This window comes from Oncorhynchus clarkii, chromosome 16, assembly GCF_045791955.1.
Source record: "Oncorhynchus clarkii lewisi isolate Uvic-CL-2024 chromosome 16, UVic_Ocla_1.0, whole genome shotgun sequence".
NCBI classification, from domain to species: Eukaryota; Metazoa; Chordata; class Actinopteri; order Salmoniformes; family Salmonidae; genus Oncorhynchus; species Oncorhynchus clarkii.
In genome coordinates this window covers 20,972,776-20,995,265 of record NC_092162.1, presented here as the reverse complement: position 1 = coordinate 20,995,265, position 22,490 = coordinate 20,972,776, and the positions used below count along the sequence as shown (strand labels likewise).

Here is a 22,490-nt window from a genome sequence, read left to right as displayed (position 1 = left end):
ACCAGTTGAACACCAGCATTACTCCTCAATGTACTAGAGACACATGTGTATGGTGTGTTGTCATCAGGAATGTGCACAGACCTTTCAGGGGGCAGGTGCTCAAAATGAAAACACCTTTTTTGACTTTCATAATTAATATCTCAAAATTCATAACGTACCAAATGCCTCTGCAGCATAGGCCTATTTATTTCTGCAACAACACACTCACTCATCTTCACAAATGAGCAAGCAAGTCACAGCGCCTCCTAAACACATGATTTGTCATCGGGAAAAGAGGGTGGGCTATCAGCTTATCATTGATGTTGATGATTAATGTAAATCTGCTAGTTAGCCCGACTTATCTTCAATGCTCGTATCAAATAATTACTTCAAAATATAATATTTATAATCTTCTTACTCACTATATATGGCTGGCTGACTAGAGGCTTGTATGGATACAGGTACAGTATGTTATCGTAATGTACTGTTAAATCAACGTTTCTTTGGAAATTTACGGTAACATACTGCACTTTCTTCTACAGTAACTTTCAGGTAACTGGCTGCCAGTAAGCTACCGTAAAAACAACAGGATTATATATATTGTTTTACAGTGTAGAGTGTAGAAAACCTGTGTTGTTCCTGCCCTGACACACATGTGCAACCCGACTGAAGAAGGGATTGAGTTTGGTCGGAAGGGTCGTTGATGCAGTCTGAGTGTATCAGCCAACCAGACTGTATATTGATAATGATGTGGGCTAAATCAAGCGTTATCAAGTATGAATCAAATGTTATGTTGCTGTGGCAGTACTGTTGATATTTAAACTAGGTAGCTAGCTACACACACTTGACCGGTGACCTCATCTCTCAAGCAATGCATGTTTGGATACCGGGCGTGCACAATCTCTACAAGGCAGACTGGGAAACAGGCCTATCTCATTGACATAAGTATTCACACCTCTGAGTCAATGCATGTAAGAATCACCATTGGCAGTGATTTGCTTGTTCTGTGCAGGCTTCCTTCTTTTCACTCTGTCAATTAGGTTAGCATTGTGGAGTAACTACAATGTTGTTGATCCACCCTCCGTTTTCTCCCGTCACACCCATTAAACTCTGTTACTGATTTAGTTGGCTGTTGATCATTGCTTGACGGCCATTTTCAAGTCTTGCCATAGATTTCCAAGCCAATTGAAGTCAAAACTGTAACGAGGCCACTCGGGAACATTCAATGTCGTCTTGGTAAGCAACTCCAGTGTATATTTGGCCTTGTGTTTTAAGTTACTGTCCTTCTGCTAGGTGAATTACTCTCCCGGTGTCTGTTGGAAAGTAGACTGAACCAGGTATTCCTCTAGGATTTTATTATGCGACATTATGTGACTTGTTAAGCACATTTGTACTCCCAAAAGTATTTAGGCTTGCCATAACAAATGGGTTGAATACTTGACATGTCAACTTTTTTTTATTTTGAATTCATTAAATCTAACAACACAATTCCACTTTGAGATTATGGGGTATTGTTTATTTGTATTTATTAGGGTTCCCCATTAGCTGCTGCCAAGGCAGACACTCTTCCTGGGGTCCAAACACATTAAGGCACTTACATTACACATAAAACTAAAGATACAACAGTACATATATCATATAACATTTTTACACCACTACATAGCACCAATACAAAAAGTCATATAGCACCATACAACAACACTACACTGTACGTGTGTGTAGAGTGTGTGTACTAGCGTGTGTGTGCGTATACATGTGTCTGTACCTGTGTGTGTGCCTCTTCACAGTCGCCGCTCTTCAATAAGGTGTATTTGTATCTGTTTTTTTTCTTCTGATTCTACTGCATTCATCAGTTACCTGAAGTGGAACAGAGTTCCATGTAGTCATAGCTCTATGTAGTACTGTGCGCCTGTTCTGGACTTAGGGATTGTGAAGAAACCTCGGGTGGCATGTCATTTTGGTGTAATTTTCCTGTCTTATATGGTGTCCTGTGTGAATTTAAGTATTCTCCCTCTAATTCTCTCTCTCTCCCTCTCTCCCTCCCCTCCTGGAGGACCTGAGCCCTAGGACCATGCCTCAGGACTACCTGGCCTGACGACTCCTGGCTGTCCCCAGTCCACCTGGTCGTGCTGCTGCTCCAGCTTCAACTGTTCTGCATGCGGCTAAGGAACCCTGACCTGTTCACCAGACGTGCTACCTTCTCCCGGACCTTGCTGTTTTCAACTCTCTGAATGTTCGGCTATGAAAATCCAACTGACATTTACTCCTGACATTTGACCCTGCTGGTTATCTATGAACACTTGAACATCTTGAAGAACAATTTGGCCTTAAATGGCCATGTACTCTTATAATCTCCACCCGACAGAGCCAGAAGAGGACTGGCCACCCCTCAGAGCCTGGTTCCTCTCTAGATTTTTTCAGAGATTCCTGCCTTTCTAGGGAGTTTTTCCTAGTCACCTTGCTTCTACATCTGCATTGCTTGCTGTTTGGGGTTTTAGGCTGGGTTTCTGTATAGCACTTTGTGACATCTGCTGATGTGAAAAGGGCGTATAAATACATTTGATTGATATACAGGAAGTTTACATAGCTAAAACCATTTAAAACTCAGTTTTTCACAAATGCTGACATTTAATCTTAGTAAAAATTCCCTGTCTTAGGTCAGTTAGGATCACCACTTTATTTTAAGAATGTGAAATGTCAGAATAATAGTAGAGAGAAGGATTTATTTCAGCTTTTATTTCTTTCATCACATTTCCAGTGGGTCAGAAGTTTACAAGTTTACATACACTCAATTAGCTTCCCACAATAAGTTGGGTGAATTTTGGCACATTCCTCCTGACAGAGCTGGTGTAACTGAGTCAGGTATGTAGCCCTCTTGTTCGCACACGCTTTTTCAGTTCTGCCCATTTCAGTTCTATGGGACTGAGGTCAGGGCTTTGTGATGGCCACTCCAATACCTTGACTTTGTTGTCCTTAAGCCATTTTGCCACAACTTTGGAAGTATGCTTTGGGTCATTGTCCATTTGGAAGACCCATGTCTTGAGATGTTGCTTCAATATATCCACATAATTTTCCTCCCTCATGATGCCATCTATTTTGTGAAGTGCACCAGTCCCTCCTTCACAGTTGGGATGGTGTTCTTCGGCTTGCAAGCGTCCCCCTTTTTCCTCCAAACACAACGATGGTCATTATGGCCAAACAGTTCTACTTCTGTTTCATCAGACCAGAGGACATTTCTCCAAAAAGTACGATCTTTGTCCCCATGTGCAGTTGCAAACCGTAGTCTGGCTTTTTTACGGCAGTTTTGGAGCAGTGGCTTCTTCCTTGCTGAGCGGCCTTTCAGGTTATGTCGATATAGGACTCGTTTTCCTGTGGATATAGATAATTCTGTACCTGTTTCCTCCAGCATCTTCACAAGGTCCTTTGCTGTTGTTCTGGGATTGATTTGCACTTTTCGCACCAAAGCACGTTCATCTCTAGGAGAACGCGTCTCCATCCTGAGCGGTATGACGGCTGCGTGGTCCCATGGTGTTTATACTTGCATTCAATTGTTTGTACAGGTGAATGTGGTACCTTCAGGCGTTTGGAATTTGCTCCCAAGAATGAACCAGACTTATGGAGGTCTACAATTCTTCTTCTGAGGTATTGGCTGATTTCTTTTGATTTTCCCATGATGTCAAGCAAAGAGGCACTGAGTTTGAAGGTAGGCCTTGAAATACATCCACAGCTACACCTCCAATTGACTCAAGTGATGGCTTCTAAAGCCATGCCATAATTTCCTGGACCTTTCCAAGCTGTTTAAAGGCACAGACAAGTTAGTGTATGTAAACTTCTGACCCACTGTAATTGTGACACAGCGAACTATAAGTGAAATAATCTGTCTGTAAACAATTGTTGGAAAAATTACTTGTGTCATGCAGAAAGTATATGCCCTATAACCGACTTGCCAAAACTATAGTTTGTTAACAAGAAATGTGTGGAGTGGTTGAAAAACAAGTTTTAATGACTCCAACCTAAGTGCATGTAAACTTCCGACTTCAACTGTACATGTGTGTACGAGCTGTGTGCAAGTAGTTTAAACAGACAGCTCTGTGCATTCAGCTTGTCAACGCGCCGTACAAAATTAGTAGTGATAAAGTCTCTCCTCCACTTTGAGCCATGAGAGATTGACATCCATGTTACTAACGCTAGCTCTCCGTGTACATTTACATTCTGTTCTGAGCCAACTGTCCCTTTCCTTTGTGTAGTCTAGTGACAACAAAAAAATCTCATTTCATCCATTTTAAATTCAGGCTGTAGCAAAATGTGTAAAAATGCAAAGGGTGTGAATACTATCTGAAGGCGCTGTATTATTGCTTAAGAAGCTGTCGCTTTGTTTCATCTCAATCTCAGCCAACTGAGCTTTGACACAACGCACACACACACACACACACACACACACACACACACACACACACTTATTATTGTTATCATGATGGCAATCCCCTCTCTTGTTCGATCCAGGAACATATCCTAAAGTGTTTCATTAGCCAAACAAAAAGGCTTTCAATGCCCCAATCATAAAGACCAGGGCCAAGCTATGAACATATCTAATTAAACCTTCCTCAAGGAAAGGCTTGTTTTCCATGGGGACATCCCAAATGGCACTCTATTCCCTATGTGGTGCACTACTCCTGACCAGGGCCCAAATGGCTCTGGTCAAAAGAAGTGCACTATGTAGGGAATATGGTGCCATTTGGGAAGAGCCCATCTCTAACTGCTTCCAAACCGACGTCTGGAATCTCTAGATGTACATTGGTTTCTCAACATGGTAGACGATGCCTCTTTTATTTCACTTTGACGCGGCCTAGAATAGGGCCAATAAAATATATTGATATTTTCGAGATAACAAGCAGTAGAATATTTCTCCAATAATTCAATAATTGAATGACCGAGCCCTGGCATGGAAAGTGTGTATTGGAGTGACATGTGTCATCGGTAGGGGAGTAAGTTGTTACAGCTTAAGGCGACCGTGATGTCCATTATGTCTACATGACACCTTACAAGACATGGGTATAAATCAATTAGTATTTCAATTACATATTTCAAGGCCAATTTTTTGTTGTTGTAGTGGCGACCGTAACATTAGAACTTTCTAAAAAAGTATATTTGAAGGAAAATGTATTTATATATTAAAAAACTGTAAATGTTTATCTTTAGCTCACAATGTAATTTAAATGTATGCTTTAAAGCGGCAATCAGTAACTTTTTGGGTGACTTGACCAAATTCACATAGAAATGTGAGTTCTAGATCTGTCATTCTCATTGAAAGCAAGTATAGTTTTGTTTATTTGCACAAATAGAAAGACAGTTTGTAACAGTAAAAAAACAACAACAACAGTATGTGCAAAAGGGGAAAAAAGCCCAAAAGGGCTTGTCGAGTAATCCCCCCGTGATGGTCATAAATCCCACAGATTCAGCAGTGTGGACAAACAAATGATAAAATAAAAACGACATGCAAAAGAGATAAAGAAATGTACAAAAAGTCAAGCTACTGGGGGGTGTAGAACTGTGATGGACAGTAGATGCCTTTCTATTTTTAACAACGGCAGGTATAGCTTGGCAAAGGCAGGCGGGAATGGCTTCCACATCATAGGGCCTCTGTAGGTAAATCTGAATTGAGAACCGGTTGTTCCTGAATGTGGGTGACGTAGCTGTTGTTTCTGTTTCTTGTTGGGTAGTTATGGAATCCACATGTGGCTGTAAAAGAATGTTTGAAGAATGAGCGCAAAAGTGATTTAAAGTGCCGTAAACAAATTTGAGCAACTTGAAAATAATGACTTTGATAAATATTTAGGAGTCCAATTTATTTTTTTAAAGTGGCGCTGAATGGTTTCTGAAACCGGCAGATGATATTGCTCTTACAAAGCGTTTCTGCAGGTTAGTAGCAGTTTGGTATGGTGTGTGCTGGCCCATATCATGTTACAGGAAATGATGAATGGGAAGATCATTGTGTAATAAGCGACTGAGAACGGTGCTTCTGTTTAGGAGATATCTAATCGGCCATTGTCTTTAGGTGTGCTTTCCATGACAATCCATCATCAATCAGAACGACAAGAAAGCGGGTTGTACAGGCACGATCAACAGGAATATCATCAATATGGACCCCTATATAATCTGCATTGTATTTTCATTTTCTTTGGACCAAATAATAAACACGAGGTTTTTTAGATTCATTGATAGTGCCCCATAGAGCTCTCATTGTGTTCTTATGCTTTGAGAGTTCACTGTCCTAGTAGACTTTTTGGGTTGTTAATAATAATTTGTTTCTATACGTTTTGAATCTTATATGGTTGAATGGAATAGGGTTTGAAAGATAAACTTTTTGTAGAATTTGTTCTTAAAAAGAAAGGGATTTAATAATACCATTGGCCAGCCAGGGTTTTCTTATTTTAAATGGAAAAACTGTGTGCTGAGGATCATCAGCCTCTAACTCTCATTCCAATAAAATTCCTGTATCGGATTCTTAAAATGATTGATTGATGCCATCAACCTGTCTCCTTACTGACGTCGATGACATTAGGGATATGGGAAAATTATCAGAAATATCCATGCGAAGGATAGCAGAAAATAATTCCTTCGAGAAAACAATGTGTAAATGTGTTATCAATCAAGGTTGCTGAGTTTTTTGTTTCGGTGTGAAAATCACAGGATAAAAACAATGTGAATACATGGTATTCAAAAATACTTTAGTAAGATCATGAATGACAGAGTTTATGATTGTAATATTGAAGTCTCCCATTAAATAACAGTTCTTCCCCTCCCTGGTTACTATAGCAAGTGCGTTGGCCAAGCGGAGGTTGAATTTTATTATATTATCACTGGTTTCCACAAACGTATTTTCTCCAGAGGGGAAAAATATATCTTCAATATAATTTCTTTGCGAGAATCCTATGTCCTCCTTAATGTACAAGGAGACTCCTCCACCGGTTCGGCCTTCTCTATACCTGTAGACATGATTATAGTTATCAATATGGTAAACCTCTACATTATCTTTATGCAACCATGTCTCTGTAACTCCAAGAATAGAAAAACTGCAATTACTGGTAGATAATCCACGGATAAGGTTATCAGCGTTTTTAGGCAAACTACAAGCGTTTATACGCAAAAGAGATAAAGGCATTATGTCTAAATGTATTTTTCTGGTTGATGTCCAAAATCCTTCTCAAGATAACACTTACAGTTTGACAAAAGACGTTGCTTTATTCCGGGAAAGCAATTTAGGTCAGGATCACTTCCAGATAGAAAAGCATTACTATGGGAGTCATTTTCTCTTATCAAATCAATCTCACATTGGTCAATGGAATTTGTAGCATTAGATATTATATTCCACCTAGATGAAGCTCTTCATCACTGAGATGATTAAATGGACAATGGTTCAATACACCTAGATTGCGTACACAATCATACCATTATTGGGAAGAAATTAGCAGCAATTTGTCAGACATGATAAAGAGCTAACGCTGTAGATATCAGTCACGATGAAAGGAAGTGACCGACACAAATCACTGAGAATGACATGGAACATCAGCATACGGAGCCATGCTTTTATGATCACTGTCCGCGACGGCCTGGTGATCTCTCTGTGATTTCTCATCATCTCTGGGCCTCACTACAGGGTGATCATAGCTGATGACAGCGTATTCACCCAGGGCACTGGCCTCCCTCGTAGCTGGGAGCAGTTTCGCTCTCTTCTTACGAAGTCTGTCGGAGAATTCCTCATCTTATGTATACAGGCGTGTTCTTCAGGAATGTTCTGGACTTGGAGAGGATTAGCTGCTTGTCCTCGAACCTCAGCAGTTTGACCACCACCGACTGTGGTCGTTCAGCGTCCCTTCTGAATTTTCCATTCTTTTGTGCAAGTTCGATTTCAATGTTTTTTTTTGAGTCCAGCTTCAGATTGTTTGTCAACAACTCGCACACTTTGCGCTAAGGTGATCATGTTTCAGCCCCATGATCAGACTTGATTCCCGCAATTACAATGTTGCTGCGCCTGCATTGATTCTCCATGGAATCCAGTTTCTCAAGGCAATCAAACATTTCGTGGACCTTTTGTCCCGTTAATTTTAAATCTCATCAATGTTTTTTTGGGAGCATTGCAAACTGGTCTTTGGGTCTTGTACTTCCCTGACTAGCGTATCAATCCGGTTGTTTTCAGAATCTAAAACAATCTGTATAAAAGATCGGAAGTTGGCCTCCTGTCTGTTTAGCATTTCGTCATAGAAAGTCCTTTGTTGGACAAGGGTCTCTCATACATTTTCAGCAGAAACATAGTCCTCCTAGATTTTTTTGTCCTCCTCAGATTTTTGTTACGAGTGTTGGGCGGTGGCATATTGAGGTTAGGAATGGAATGCAAACTCTCTTACCTATCACACATACAGTAAACCATGATTTGTGAATGAAGATCTGATGTAGTGGGGTAATCCTTGTTGTGGAAATCCTTAGCGTTATCGCTTACAATCAAACAAATCTCATTTGTATTTACCGTAAGTGCTCTGTTCTGCTTGTTGCCGCTTCGGTAGATCTGTTCTATGTGCACTATTTCTATGCTTCCCGTTCTTTTACCTTCGGTTTTGTACACCAGCTTCAGACAGCTGAAAATAACATATTTTTGGTTATTGAAAATATATTTCATAGCCTTTTAGATGGTGCAATGATTCTCTTCACTATACATTGCTTGTCTTGTCACATTAACTGATCAACTGAAATTAGGTAAAATATTAGATTTTTACCAACCAGGAAATGGCAGACCGATGTCTGCATATTACACCTTTGAGGTTTGTGTAATTGAATAAATGTGGCATTAAGAAATTACATGAATAAATGCATTTCTGAAGCTTGCAAAATATTTTTTATAATGGTGGGAGAATGCCAAGATGGAGGCGCTGTGACTTAAAAACAGCACCCCCTTGTCAGTCATCTAGTGTATATATAAATCGGTATAAATTGACCTTTCTTTCATTCTATTGACTTTGATGTGTCTTTCATGTGAAAACTGATAACCTGAACCTGAGGACATTAGATGACCTGCCAATGAAAGTGCCATTCATTTTTAATGGGGATTCACTTCCATTAGGAGTCAGTTCACTTCCTGCATTGATGGGGGAAACTGGGGTAACACACACACACAAACACACACACACACACACACACACACAAAAAGTTTTTCAGGAAAAGATTTTGAAAAACATGCCCTTACATCGATCGTCTTGAAACTTTCTCGACAAAGCTAACTTTCGTCAAGGTTTTACACGGCCTATAATTGGTTTATCTATTTGTTGTCAGTATCCTATATCAGCGTTATGATGTTAAGCCAAGCCTTTCCTTCAAAATGGCTATCCATGTTTTGACCTAAGACACAGAAACTCACTTTGCTAATATGTTCAGTTTCTCCAAAAAGCTTTCATGTAACATCTATAATGCCTCTTATTCTCTTTATTATTCCAACTTGGCCAATATTCAGAAGCCTACTTTCTGGGGTATAAACTCCCCACAAGGTTACCATTCATAGTTGCCCACATCAAAAGTGCAATTTATATTTTCTTTGTCTATTCTGTGAGACATTAAAATGAAAGTTGTGATTTTGCATACAAATGTAACATCCATAACGCTGGAATCGCCCATATAGCCTGTATGCTTGCAGAGGCCATGCTTTTGTACCTTACAGATGTCGTACAGAAGGACATCTTGGAGTTCAAACTTTTCCCCGCAACCCGGGAACATTCCCAGGAAATTAGCTAACATGCCCATTAAAGGGGTGATGAACAGGCTGATTTAGTCCCCATTTCAACCCTCCTCATTAGTAAATGCAACTGAGAACGAGATTTGGGTCTTGGAGGCGTGCTTTAATGTGGGTGTCTCTTTGTGTGTGTGTGTGTGTGTGTGTGTGTGTGTGTGTGTGTGTGTGTGTGTGTTCGCATGTGGGAAGCGTTTGTACATTCACTCTGCCAAAACAGTACACAGTTACAGTCACACACCCTTCTAGATCACTCGAAACCGTCTTACCAGGTCTTGTGTCTGGAAGTAGCCTACAGTAGGCTAGCCGGCAAGCTAGTCAACTTATTTTCCAATTTAGCTTTAGCTTGCCATTGTGCAACCGTGTTTTGACTCTGGATAGCCTATCTGTGGGGCTAGTTAGGGAATGCCAATATAGTACACAATGTAAATTGGACAATATTTTCAAGTTGAACATCTTTTGGTTTTCTCATAAAATGCTTTCAAAAATTGTGAACGAATTTCTACAATTTATAGTTGGTTTGACATTTTTGTTGTATTGCCCCATGTACATTGTGCAATTTACAGAGGGTCCCTGACTAGTTCCCTAGGCATATCCAAAGTCAAACCTAATTAACCATAGTCGGTGTGCTGGGCATTACGACCGGGTTAAATGCTACTGCGCTCTGGATTTCTGGTTACTTTGGTGCTGTCAGCTATGGGCATGTGGGCGTGACATAAATAACACCAAAACAAAGAAAACTGTTACTTAACCTTCAGTACAATACGCATTAGGAGGATAACATTCAACAAATATGTTTGATATCAAAATGGTTTAAATCCATGCAATGTTCTCCTAACACTCACTAAAATGTTGTGCGTAACATCTGCAACATCCACCACAGAACATTCCCTAAATGTTCTTATTAGGTTTCCAGGTAGTGTAACAACAAAATGTTTTCTGGGAACATTCTTGCAACATCAGACGAATGTCTTATACAAACATTGTATACTCACCAGAACAACGGGACAGTTGTTGTGTTATTAGAACTTTTGGGACAACCTAATGAATGTTCTGGGACGTTCACAGAACCAATTTTGGTTTGCTGGGTTGACAGTCGGACTATTCTCTCCTTAGAGAAAAACGCCTAGACAATTTGGATTCTTGTCTTTTCTTGGTCCTACCTGAAATCCTTGAAATACTCTCTGCACCATCAATGCCACTCTGAACATTTTACAATGACAAATACATCCGGAGACCAGGGGCGGACCGAACAACGCCTGATTTATACTGCTACAATTGACCATCACAAATGCCCAACATTTCTCCAACATCTCCTTATGCAGAGCATTCAACACATTATAAATTGTAACAAACATGAGAAAGGTCTTACAAGACAACAGCTGTCCTCTTTTAGAACAGAGGGAGAACTAAGCGAACCCCGACAAAAAAAACTAGGGGCCTTCCCAGTCTGCCTGTCTGTCTGCGGACTCCTTGGCCGGGGGAGTAAGGGTGTGAGGGGGCGAAGGAGGTATGGAGAGGGGGCGTAAGGGTTGAAGGAATGATGGAGATGAGGTGAATGTGTGTGTGTGCTCCCTGTCTGCCTCCTTCCTTGCTTACAGACTCGCTGGTTTCATGTGTATAAGGGGGAGAGGGTGGGCTTGCGGAGGCCCTCTGGTATGCTGTTTACGGGCTGAGCGTGGCTCGCACACTACAGCAGGCAGGCAGACAGGACACTTTTCCCAAGCCCACAATTGAAAGCGGCGTCAAGATTCCAATCAGGGTCAAGTCTGCAGACTGCAGGGATTATTTGTGCTGGAGAGGAGAGGGAGGCTGGATGAGACCCAGGAGAGGAGTGTGTGTGCGTGTGCGTGTGTAAGTAAAGAAAAGGGAGATATTGGAGTTGCACTGACACAAAAGAAAAGATATTCGCTTCTCATATGTGGAACTAAGGGAGGTAAATCACAAACACAGATGCATACAACCAAACTCACATAACGTGTGTGTGTGCGTGTGTGTGTGTGTGTGTGTGCGTGTGTGTGTGTGTGCGTGTGTGTGTGTGCGTGTGTGTGTGTGTGTGTGTGTGTGTGTGTGTGTGTGTGTGTGTGTGTGTGTGTGTGTGTGTGTGTGTGTGTGCGTGTGTGAGAGAGAGAGAGAGAGAGAGAGAGAGAGCTCCCATTGTGTGGCTGGCATATGCCTGGTCTTCAGTGGTTCTGAGCTGACACCCTGCTGAAACTATGGATTACATCATGAAAAGATAAATGAGACAGGAGACTCAAAGGGAAGTGTGTGTGTGTGTGTGTGTGTGTGTGTGTTCGTTCCAACTAGCTCTCACAGTCTCATGTCAGAATTAGATACATGTTTCTCAAACTCAAATGTCAAAGTTTTTTCAAACATCAAATTTCAAAGTGTTTATGATTAAGTGTAGGCATTAACTCCACATTTTGATGGTTATGGTTAAATTTAGGCATTAACTCCACATTTTGATGGTTATGGTTAAATGTAGGCATTAACTCCACATTTTGATGGTTATGGTTAAATTTAAGCATTAACTCCACATTTTGATGGTTATGGTTAAATTTAGGCATTAACTCCACATTTTGATGGTTATGGTTAAATTTAGGCATTAACTCCACATTTTGATGGTTATGGTTAAATTTAGGCATTAACTCCACATTTTGATGGTTATGGTTAAATTTAGGCATTAACTCCACATTTTGATGGTTATGGTTAAATTTAGGCATTAACTCCACATTTTGATGGTTATGGTTAAATTTAGGCATTAACTCCACATTTTGATGGTTATGGTTAAATTTAGACATTAACTCCACATTTTGATGGTTATGGTTAAATTTAGGGATTAACTCCGAAATCTAAAGTTGAGGTATTAACTCTAGTTAAGGTAAGGGTTACGGTTTGGGTTTAGTCCTAAAACCAAAATCTCAAAAACAACTTTCTATTGCTGGATTCGAACGTGCAACCATTGACACCAAAGGCCAATGTTTACGCCCCTCCACCATCCCCAACACCTTTCAAAAAAATTCAACCTACTTGTAGGTAACAGAGCTCACTGCCTATTGGTCGGTTTCCACATCATCTCCCGACGTCCCCAGACATAGATGGACGTTGAATACTGACTGGTACCGCGGGGGACCTCAGAGCGGGAAGGGGGGTCAGTCGGAGGTGTTTTATTCGAAGCGACATCTGAAAGTCCGATTTCATCCGTGTGTGTGTGATCTAATCTGTTAGGCGTGCGAGAAAGGGTCTGTCGGGTGCTTAGAAGTGCTTATGGCGGTCGCCTCCCTAATGCTCTGATGAAGAGCGGTCATTTTTTTCTTGTTGCACAGACACAAACGCACAAACACACATGCAAACGTATGCAGCCACGCACATACAGACACACAGATGTTGCTCCCATTCCATAGCTTTCCTATCAAACAGTCACACACTTTGTTTCCTTCTCTTAACCTAAGAAACTCCTTCAAAGAGTCAGGTGTTTCCTTAGCCCGCCCCCCTCCCTGTTCTCCTCCCCTCTTCTCCCCATCTCCCTGTCCCATCTTTTTCCTCCTCCACTCTCCCCCCTATCTTCTCCCCATTTCCCCCATTCCCTGTTTCTTATCGTCCCCTCTTTCTTTTCCTCCTCTCTCCTCCCCAGCAGGAAGCAGTAGTTTTGGGGCTCTAGGCACATTCACACATCAGCCACTTGAAAGGCAGCCATATTGTTCCCCCATCCATCTATAAAGGCTCAGATAGCAATTGATGGAAGCAGCTCTACGATGGTGTTTACTGTTAGAGGGGAACAGTCAGCTCTACGAGGGTGTTTACTGTTAGATGGGAACAGGCAGATCTACGATGGTGTTTACTGTTAGAGGGGAACAGGCAGCTCTACGATGGTGTTTACTGTTAGAGGGGAACAGGCAGCTCTACGATGGTGTTTACTGTTAGAGGGGAACAGGCAGCTCTACGATGGTGTTTACTGTTAGAGGGGAACAGGCAGCTCTACGATGGTGTTTACTGTTAGAGGGGAACAGTCAGCTCTACGATGGTGTTTACTGTTAGAGGGGAACAGGCAGCTCTACGATGGTGTTTACTGTTAGAGGGGAACAGGCGGCTCGCCTCCATGTTTTTAACACCACCAGTTCATGTTTTGAAGTATGGTGCTTCAAACGCCAGCGATTTGCTTGTAATGGAAGCATACGCTGTCCAACATGTTCGTAACAAACTCTCCTGAAAATCGGTTCGTTAAGCTGGGTTGCTCTCGCTCTGTGTGTGTGTGTGTGTGTGTGTGTGTGTGCGCGTGCGTGCGTGCATGTGTGTGTGTGTGTGTACTGTATATGTGTATGTGTCTATGATTCAGAGGGCCATAATGGAAAAGGCCATGCTTCACAGAATCCCCCTGTAAAAACACACAAAACTAAGGACACACACACACACACACACACACACACACACAATTATGGCCGGGGTGCCTTCCCAAAACAATCGGCGTCTCTGCCGGCGAAACGCTTTGGCATCATCGCTCGTGCTTGGGAAGTTCTGAACCATCAGAGCTGCACTGCAGCCAAACCCACATCAAAGACAGCCGCTGTACGGCGCTTTACAACAAGCCACTCACACACACATACACACACGCACAGACACACATAAACATGCACTCACTTATGCAAACACATGCACTACACACACACACACGCAGTCTTGCGCAGCTAACCTTGTGGGGACATACAATTTGGTCTCTTTCAAAACCCTATTTCCTTAAACCCTAACCCTAAACCTAACCCTAGCTCTAAGACTAACTCTTATCCTAATTCTAGCCCTAACACTAATTCTAACCTTAACCCTAAACCCCCTAGAAATAGCATTTGACCTTGTGGTGATTTGTGGTCAAATTTTTGTTTGTTTACTATTCTTGTGGGGACTTATGGTCTCCACAAGTATAGTTAAATACGTCCACGACGCACGCACACACACACACGCACACACACACACACACACACACACACACACACACACACACACACACACACACACACACACACACACACACACACACACACACACACACACACACACACACACAGAGAAACCCTGGGAGCCAGCAATCTCCTTGGCCCGTCTGCTCCCTCCACCACTGCTACTGTAAATATTCGCAATATATGTTTACACAGCATTTTCAAAACCCAAGAGAAAAAAAAACGGAGAAAATGTAAGACTATGTTTCATATTTCTGCAGACAGGGGAACCCTCAGACTCCATTAGCTGTCTCCCCAAGTCTAAGTTGTCTTTTTCTCTCTCTCCTCTCCGTCCCCTATTTCCAAGGAATGTTTTGGAGGCGCATTCCTACTAACGAAAGGCTACTGGGGAATGAAGCGGCAGACCACCTAAACACTGGGTTCTGGGGCCAGTGCTGGAGCTCTCCTTCTCTCCTCTCTCCTCCTCTCCCTCTACAGTCTCAGTAGTGTTAATAAGGACTGTGCACTGAGGATACAGTACCAGGAAGCGTTTCCCAGCACTGATGTCACAGTCGACTTAAAAGGTCCAATGCATTTTTATTTATTTTTTATCTCAATATCAAATCATTTCTGGGTAAAAATTAAGTACCTTACTTTAATAGATGAAAATGGGCAAAAGCTTTTTAGCAAAAAAAAAAATGTTTCTCAAGCAAGAATTTTGCTAGGACTGTCTAGGAGTGGTCTGAATTGGGAGGGGGAAACTGAAAACTATGCAAAGCTGTTCAAATCCGCTGATTAGAAGGTCCTGTGAAGATTGTATTTTCAACCAGCAACTAAAAAAAAAAACACTTTTACATTGTTAGTTTCATCAGCTGATGGAAAATATGATATAAAACACAGGAAAACGTGAATTTTTACTGCACTGGGCCTTTAATCTCTTGTGGACAGTCTACATAAAAGGGTACCGTAGACCTGTCATGATACAACTGTATACGTGAGATTATGAGCAGCATTAGTTCAGGTGCTTTGGACAAATCACAATTTCGCAGGTGTTAGCATCTTTCGAATTTAGGAAGGGGAGGGGACATTTGGCCCATAGACTTGCCCTTTAACTTGCAAAGAGAGAGGGTGCAGCTTTTCATTGCGGTTCCGAGCCTCGTTCTCTCTCCTCTCTTAACATGTATGGACTTCATCGAGCGTCTGACCAATTACGTGAGACTTTAGTTCTGGGTTAACTCAGATTACCGTCAATTTAGAGGTGGAACTCTGCCAGAGCCAAGGGGTCTCTGGCTCTGATTGTTGCCGGGGAAAGTCCTTGTCCTCGGGGCGAGCGGCTGTAAAACGACTGAGTCACCCTCCTATTCTCACCCCGTGGAAAGACAGACGGGCGTAAGACGAGAATGAGTAATGAGGTGAGAAATATGTTTTCAAACCTTGTGAAAGAGCGAGACAATAGCTAGATGAGTGTGAGAAGACTGAAGCTATGTTTCCATTAACTTGTCCAGTTAATTTTTTGTGATTTTTTTTGTGACATTTAGAACGCTTGCATGGAAAATAGATGTGACAATTGTCGCTACAGTGCGTTTCTATCAAACTGTCTTTTGTCGATAAAAACAGCTGGACGTAATGATGTCACAATTTGTTTTTTATTTTTATAAAAACAAAGTGGTTGAAGTGTTTCCATGATCCATTTAGGCAAATTGCGCATTAATACATTGGCGAAAGCCGGTATACCCTCCCACCTACAGTATCTGTTTCATCTCATGTAGCCCGCAAAAGCCAGCATGGATAGAATTCAAGAATTTACTCATATTTGCCATATTCTTTCATTCTTTTTATATTTTTATCCTTTTTTCTCCCCAATTGGTAGTTACAGTCTTGTCTCATCGCTGCAACTCCCGTACGGACTTGGGAGAGGCGAAGGTCGAGAGACGTGCGTCCCCCGAAACACAACTCCGCCAAGCCACACTGCTTCTTGACACAATGCCCACTTGACCCGGAAGCGCCCGGCCCGCCACAAGAGTCGCTAGAGTCCGATGGGACAAGGACATCCCGGCCGGCCAGACCTTCCCCTAGCCCGGACAATGCTGGGCCAATTGTGCGTCGCCTCATGGTTCTCCCGGTCGCGGCTGGCTGCGACACAGCCCGGTATTGAACCAGGATCTGTAGTAACGCAGCTAGCACTGCGATGCAGTACCTTAGACCACTGCAACACTCGTGAGGCCCATATTTGCCATATTCGAATCATGCTTATGTGCCAACCTATCACCGCAGTCCATGTCTTGGTGGTGAAACTACTCTAGTACTGTAAATCTGAAATAATTGGATGGTGAAACTTCAGCCAACCAAAAAAAAGCCAAGGCGAAGCAATTCAGGCAAAATTCAACACTCATTAGCCATTTAGAATTACGCGTGGAGTGGAGATTTATAGATACTTTATGACATGACATTATCATTTATTTGAAAAACACAGTTTCCATCATCATTTGTAATAAAGTTTGACAAACGAAAAATCCACCCCTGACGAAGAGGTAAAAATGTGGTCGATCTTTCGAACATTTCTCCTATAGCTGCCATTTTTATTACACACGTTGTTTGTTTGTATGTTGCGTCATTGCACTTGTTGAGTAAACCTGGGTCAATGGAAACCTGACTAATAAAAAAATATTGAGACGTAAGTGAGACGCCAATAAAAGTTAACATCTGTGAGGTCACGGGATGACCGTCAAATAAGAGTTGGGTGCACAAGAGTGAGACAAACCTTCTCAGCTCCTCCATCCACCTCTCTTCCGACCCTTCGCCCTCACCTCTAACTTAAACCCCCCCCCCCATCTGAGAACAATTACACGGGCCTTCTCCTCTGAATAAATTAGGCTAATCAAGGGTCTTTCTCCCTGACATCCGTTCCTTAAATTCCCTGCACCAGTCGTCCGTCGCGCTATCGGCTCCTCCAACCGCATCTCTTCCTTCCTGCACTGTCTGCCCCCTCACTTATGTAAAACACACACATACCCTCACTCACTGCACTAAGCCCTGCTCGATCCACCTCTGGGACTTATGGGGGAAGAGAATATAAGATGGGTAATATGGATGGCCGTAGAAGACTGGGTGTCTGCACATAGTTCTAGTGTTTCAGGTTATTAATGATTTCCATATGGGTAACGTAAAGAGAGAGAGAGAGAGAGAGAGAGGGAGCGAGAGAGAGAGAGGGAGAGAGAGAGAGAGAGGGAGCGAGAGAGAGAGAGAGAGAGAGAGAGAGAGAGAGAGAGAGAGAGAGAGAGAGAGAGAGAGAGAGGGAGCGAGAGAGAGAGAGGGAGCGAGAGAGAGAGAGGGAGCGCGAAAGAGAGAGAGAGGGAGCGAGAGGGAGCGAGAGAGAGAGAGAGGGAGCGAGAGAGAGAGAGAGGGAGCAAGAGAGAGAGAGAGAGGGAGCAAGAGAGAGAGAGAGAGGGAGCGAGAGAGAGAGAGAGAGAGGGAGCGAGAGAGAGAGAGGGAGCGAGAGAGAGAGAGAGAGAGAGAGAGAGAGAGAGAGAGAGAGAGAGAGAGAGAGAGAGAGAGAGAGAGAGAGAGAGAGAGAGAGAGAGAGAGAGGAGTGTGTGGTGTGTTTGTTTCAGAACTTTCTCTCACCCTCTCTTTTCAGTCTTTTTGTTTACAGCCTACTTTAGGAGGTTACACATCATTACCCCTCACCAAACTCCTCTATTCTGAGACTCGTGTCACATGACTTCACATGACAGCTCCGCTTGGCCATGGAGAATGCTGCTTGTCTCCAGGCAACCGTGGCGAGGCAAGCCACATTATGGAGTGACTGCCCACCAAGACTGCCCACATGGCACATGCAGTGTGTGTGTGTGTGTGTGTGTGTGTGTGTGTGTGTGTGTGTGTGTGTGTGTGTGTGTGTGCGACACAGGAGGTTGGTGGCACCTTGATTGGAGAGAACGGGCTCATGGTAATGACCGGAGCGGAATCAGTGGAATGGTATCAAATACATCAAACACATGGTTTTCCAGGAGTTGCCATTCCATTCCGGCCATTATTATGAGCCGTTCTCCCCTCAGCTGCCTCCACTGGCGTGCGAGATGTGAAATGCATGCAAGCGTACGTGAGTGTCCGTGCAGACTTGTGTGTGTGCATGTACAGTACGTGCACAATTGTGTGTGTGTGTAAAAGTCAGTCTTCTGGAGGAGGCATCCAAACATTAAAAGATACAGTATGAATCATCCCAGGCTAACATCATAGAAGACCTACAGATCATTTAGTTAAGAGCAACGACAACGCCCCTTATCACATAACTTTGCATAACACTAGCGAGGTCACAATTTCAAACTCCCAGCCTTACCTGCTCAATTCAAGCGATTACATGGCTTCATATAATAGTTTGGAATTACCTTTGAAATGCCGGGGACATTTAAACTCAAACCACCCATCCATAACCCAAAGAATCTGAGAACAACTGTTCAATAGACATCTAAGTGGCACATTCTCCAACGATTGTTTGGTCCGAGTCGGAAATGGAGGAATGTAGCGGTCACAACACACACCTCCATGTTCAGTGAGCGAGAAAGCTTGTTGCTATGAAACCGCCCGAGCGCAATTCAAATGTATGAGCATGGTACTCTGTGGCAATGCCACCAGTCTTTTACCTAGGGGGGGGGAACTTAGGGGAACACATTGATGCCCACGCACTCATACTCACAAGGCCCTAATGTATCTTTTGAAAAAGAGAGATGAGAGAAAAAGAACCGACCGTTACATGTAAGCCAGTGGGGAGTTAGGTTGATGTGAACATGTGTGACAACATTCTACTATGCCATAGTCCTCAGCAGAGTTTCAATGCCGAGTAGCAACTTGACATTGAACAGGAGCTACAAATGTTCAACTGATTTCACAAAGCAAAAACCTACGAGATCCTGCTCGTTGTCTCTAAAATTGAATGCGACAACATCCCATTTTATGACCTTGATCTGATGATAGCAGCGGTGGCCATTTTGAATTCTCTCAACCATTTGAAATGCCTCCTTTCTCATCAACTGCCATTTGTTGCATGATCTATTTCACTGACGGAAAGATTATCCACCCAACAAGCGTGTTTTTTTTTCTGTTGACATTTAGAACGTTTACAGACAATTATACTGTCATGAGTTTTCTTTTAATCTAACATGGTTTCTGAAATTGTGACAGAAATCAAGTTAATTCCCTTGAAGCAGAGAGAATGAGATGAATTGCTCTTCACTCACATCGGCATTGAAGGACATCTAATAATCATGCTTGGAGTGATCAAATCCATCGGTCTCCATGTAAACAGGTGAGAGACATTATAAAAGCTGCCATTGTTTTGTTTTGAAATCCGGGAGAAAATAATTTGTGTGAAATGACATCGAACACGCGGGCGCAAATAACAGTCAATTAACTCAAATAGCTTATTGTCAATCAAAACAGTGACGCGCCGAACCTGCTGGCGACTGGCGAATTATCATAATAATTCACTTACTGTTATTTATAATCTGTATGAGATTAGGAGGGATTACTGGTCAGGTTAAAACCGAATTAGCGAATTAACATCTTTTCTCCAGAACCTGATTCAGAGCCAGGTCAGATTCCTCAAGGCGGCCAGGGGCCTTATTCACAAAGCGTCTCAGAGTAGGAGTGATGATCCAGGATCAGTTTGGCCTTTTAGATCACAATGAATAAGATTATATGGACAGTGGGGACCTGATCCTAGATCAGCACTATTACTCTGAGAAGCTTTGTGTTAGAAAGCAACAGTAGGTGGTGATCTAGCAGTTTATCCAACTGGTTAAAGCAGGTATAAATGAAAAGGACTCTGAACACAAACGACTGAAGAATAAAACAGAGGAAGGGCTGGAGTGGGACAAGGAGAAATACATTAAAAAAATGAAAGAAAGAGAGACTTACTTCTTTTGTTGGAACTCTTTCCTGTCTGCTGACCCCAGACTCTGTGAAAGAGAGAGAAAACAGAGAAACATTTGAGCACCATAGACCAGTCCTAAAAAGGATACCAACTGGGGTCAGCAGTCAAGATGGATTCCTCTGCAGATTTTCCCATTAGATTCAAAGAAAAGTCCTCACTGCAAAACACAAACTCCAACCAAGTGCAATTCTGTAATCCCAACCTGTGTCAATGAAGTGTAATTCAAAGACAGAGAATACAAACACACACAGATCACTGTGTAAATAGGTTTATATGGTTAACACCCTTGACAAGCCTTGTAGCTGAAACATTAGAACGAGTGACCTTTTGGTTAGCGGCCCAACGGTGTTAACCGCTAAGCTACCAGCCATCCCATATGTAAGCATGTCATTCAGGTAGTTTGGTTTGTTCTTTTACTTCGAAATGCAGCTGGATTAAGTTACTAGGCATTTGTTTTCGAAAATGTCAAAGAGTCAAACAGACACATCATAGTCTTGACTTGATTTTCAAGTCCCTCAGTCGAGCACCGGATCCCCTTTTTGTTTTGTAAGATGAGTTGAAGCGCGTTTGGGTATACTTTTTCCAGATACGTCATAGTGTCGTGAACTTAAATAGACTAATGACTTCGAATGCGCCTCATTATGGGAAATACTACCAGGCCAGTGCAAGCTCATTCATGACAGGGTGATTGACAGACATTTGAGCAAATGGGGACACAAATCACAACCTGTGTCGCTCCCGCCCTTTCTACGATGCGAAGATCCCGGAGGAGTGGCACTGGGTGCAAACGAAGCCTACAGCCAAGTTCATTAACCTGGAGCAAGAGGATGATGTCCCCAGATACTGATCCGAGGTCCCTTTTGTGTCCTGATCCTAGATCAATGTCTAGTGCAAATTGCACAGTAGAAGCCATAAGAGCTTCCAAATGTTCACTGACAGAGAAGCTACCACACTGACATGGGCTTTCAACAACAGTCCAAAAAGAGTCCTAATTCCCCTCACGTCGTTTAATCTCTCTCACAACAGGGGACATATAAAAACAACAACACACACACACACACACATACATACAAGCATACACACACACACATGGAAGCCCCCCTACTGTCCACAGCTCCAGGAGAACTCTGGGAGACACAGGCAGAGGGAGGAAGACAGACACAGCTTGTCCATAACTAGCTCCAGGCTGAGACACTTTTAGAAGACACCAGCACAATCATCTTTTTGCATTTTGCACTTTGATTTTTTTTAAATTTATGCTGAGGTAAATCTGTCTTCACACCATAGGGGGTATCACCCCAGGCCTCTGCACCCCCAGAGGGGTAAGAGGAGCATCTGAACCCACACAATGGGTGGGATAAGCAGGCCCTGTCAATCACTGTTGTAATATAATTTATTAGACTGCAAGGGAATGCATTATGCAACAGATGGGTTTAATCCTGAATGCTGATTGGTTAAAACCTCATTCCAGCCAGTGTCTATTCCACAGGTTGCCACCAGCTATATCTATGACGTTAAAATGCCTATTTACTCTGTCTGCGCAATCCACTGTCTCATCAACCCAGCCAGGCAATTTATAAACTTGATCTCTACTATAAAAACCATCTAGACATTATCTCACATTTCTTTTAGACTAACTTTTCGTTTTCAACAGCTGATAATTGTATAAACCTTGCTGTTTGTCTCTCCGACATTTGCAACATTGTTTCAATATTCAAATTCGATCTCCTGCTGTCCTATAGTAATGACCGAGTTGGGCTGAGACAGACAGACAGGCAGCATTTCTCAGCCAGTCAAAATCATGATTCAGCTGCCATCATTTTTATAGATATATACAAACAAATGCCAATTGAAAAAAAGTCAAATGAAAGGCAGC

The 22,490-nt window shown here is 42.5% G+C and overlaps 1 protein-coding gene across 1 annotated transcript in view; it reads right to left on the bottom strand.

Annotated features, from left to right (window-relative positions):
• Nucleotides 1–22,490, bottom strand: part of LOC139368186 (ankyrin repeat and fibronectin type III domain containing 1b) — a 283,187-nt gene that overhangs the window by 66,477 nt on the left and 194,220 nt on the right. Inside the window, exon 5 of the mRNA XM_071106820.1 lies at nt 20,599–20,639. Coding sequence (XP_070962921.1) covers nt 20,599–20,639 — 41 coding nt within the window. The remainder of the gene's footprint in view (nt 1–20,598; nt 20,640–22,490) is intronic.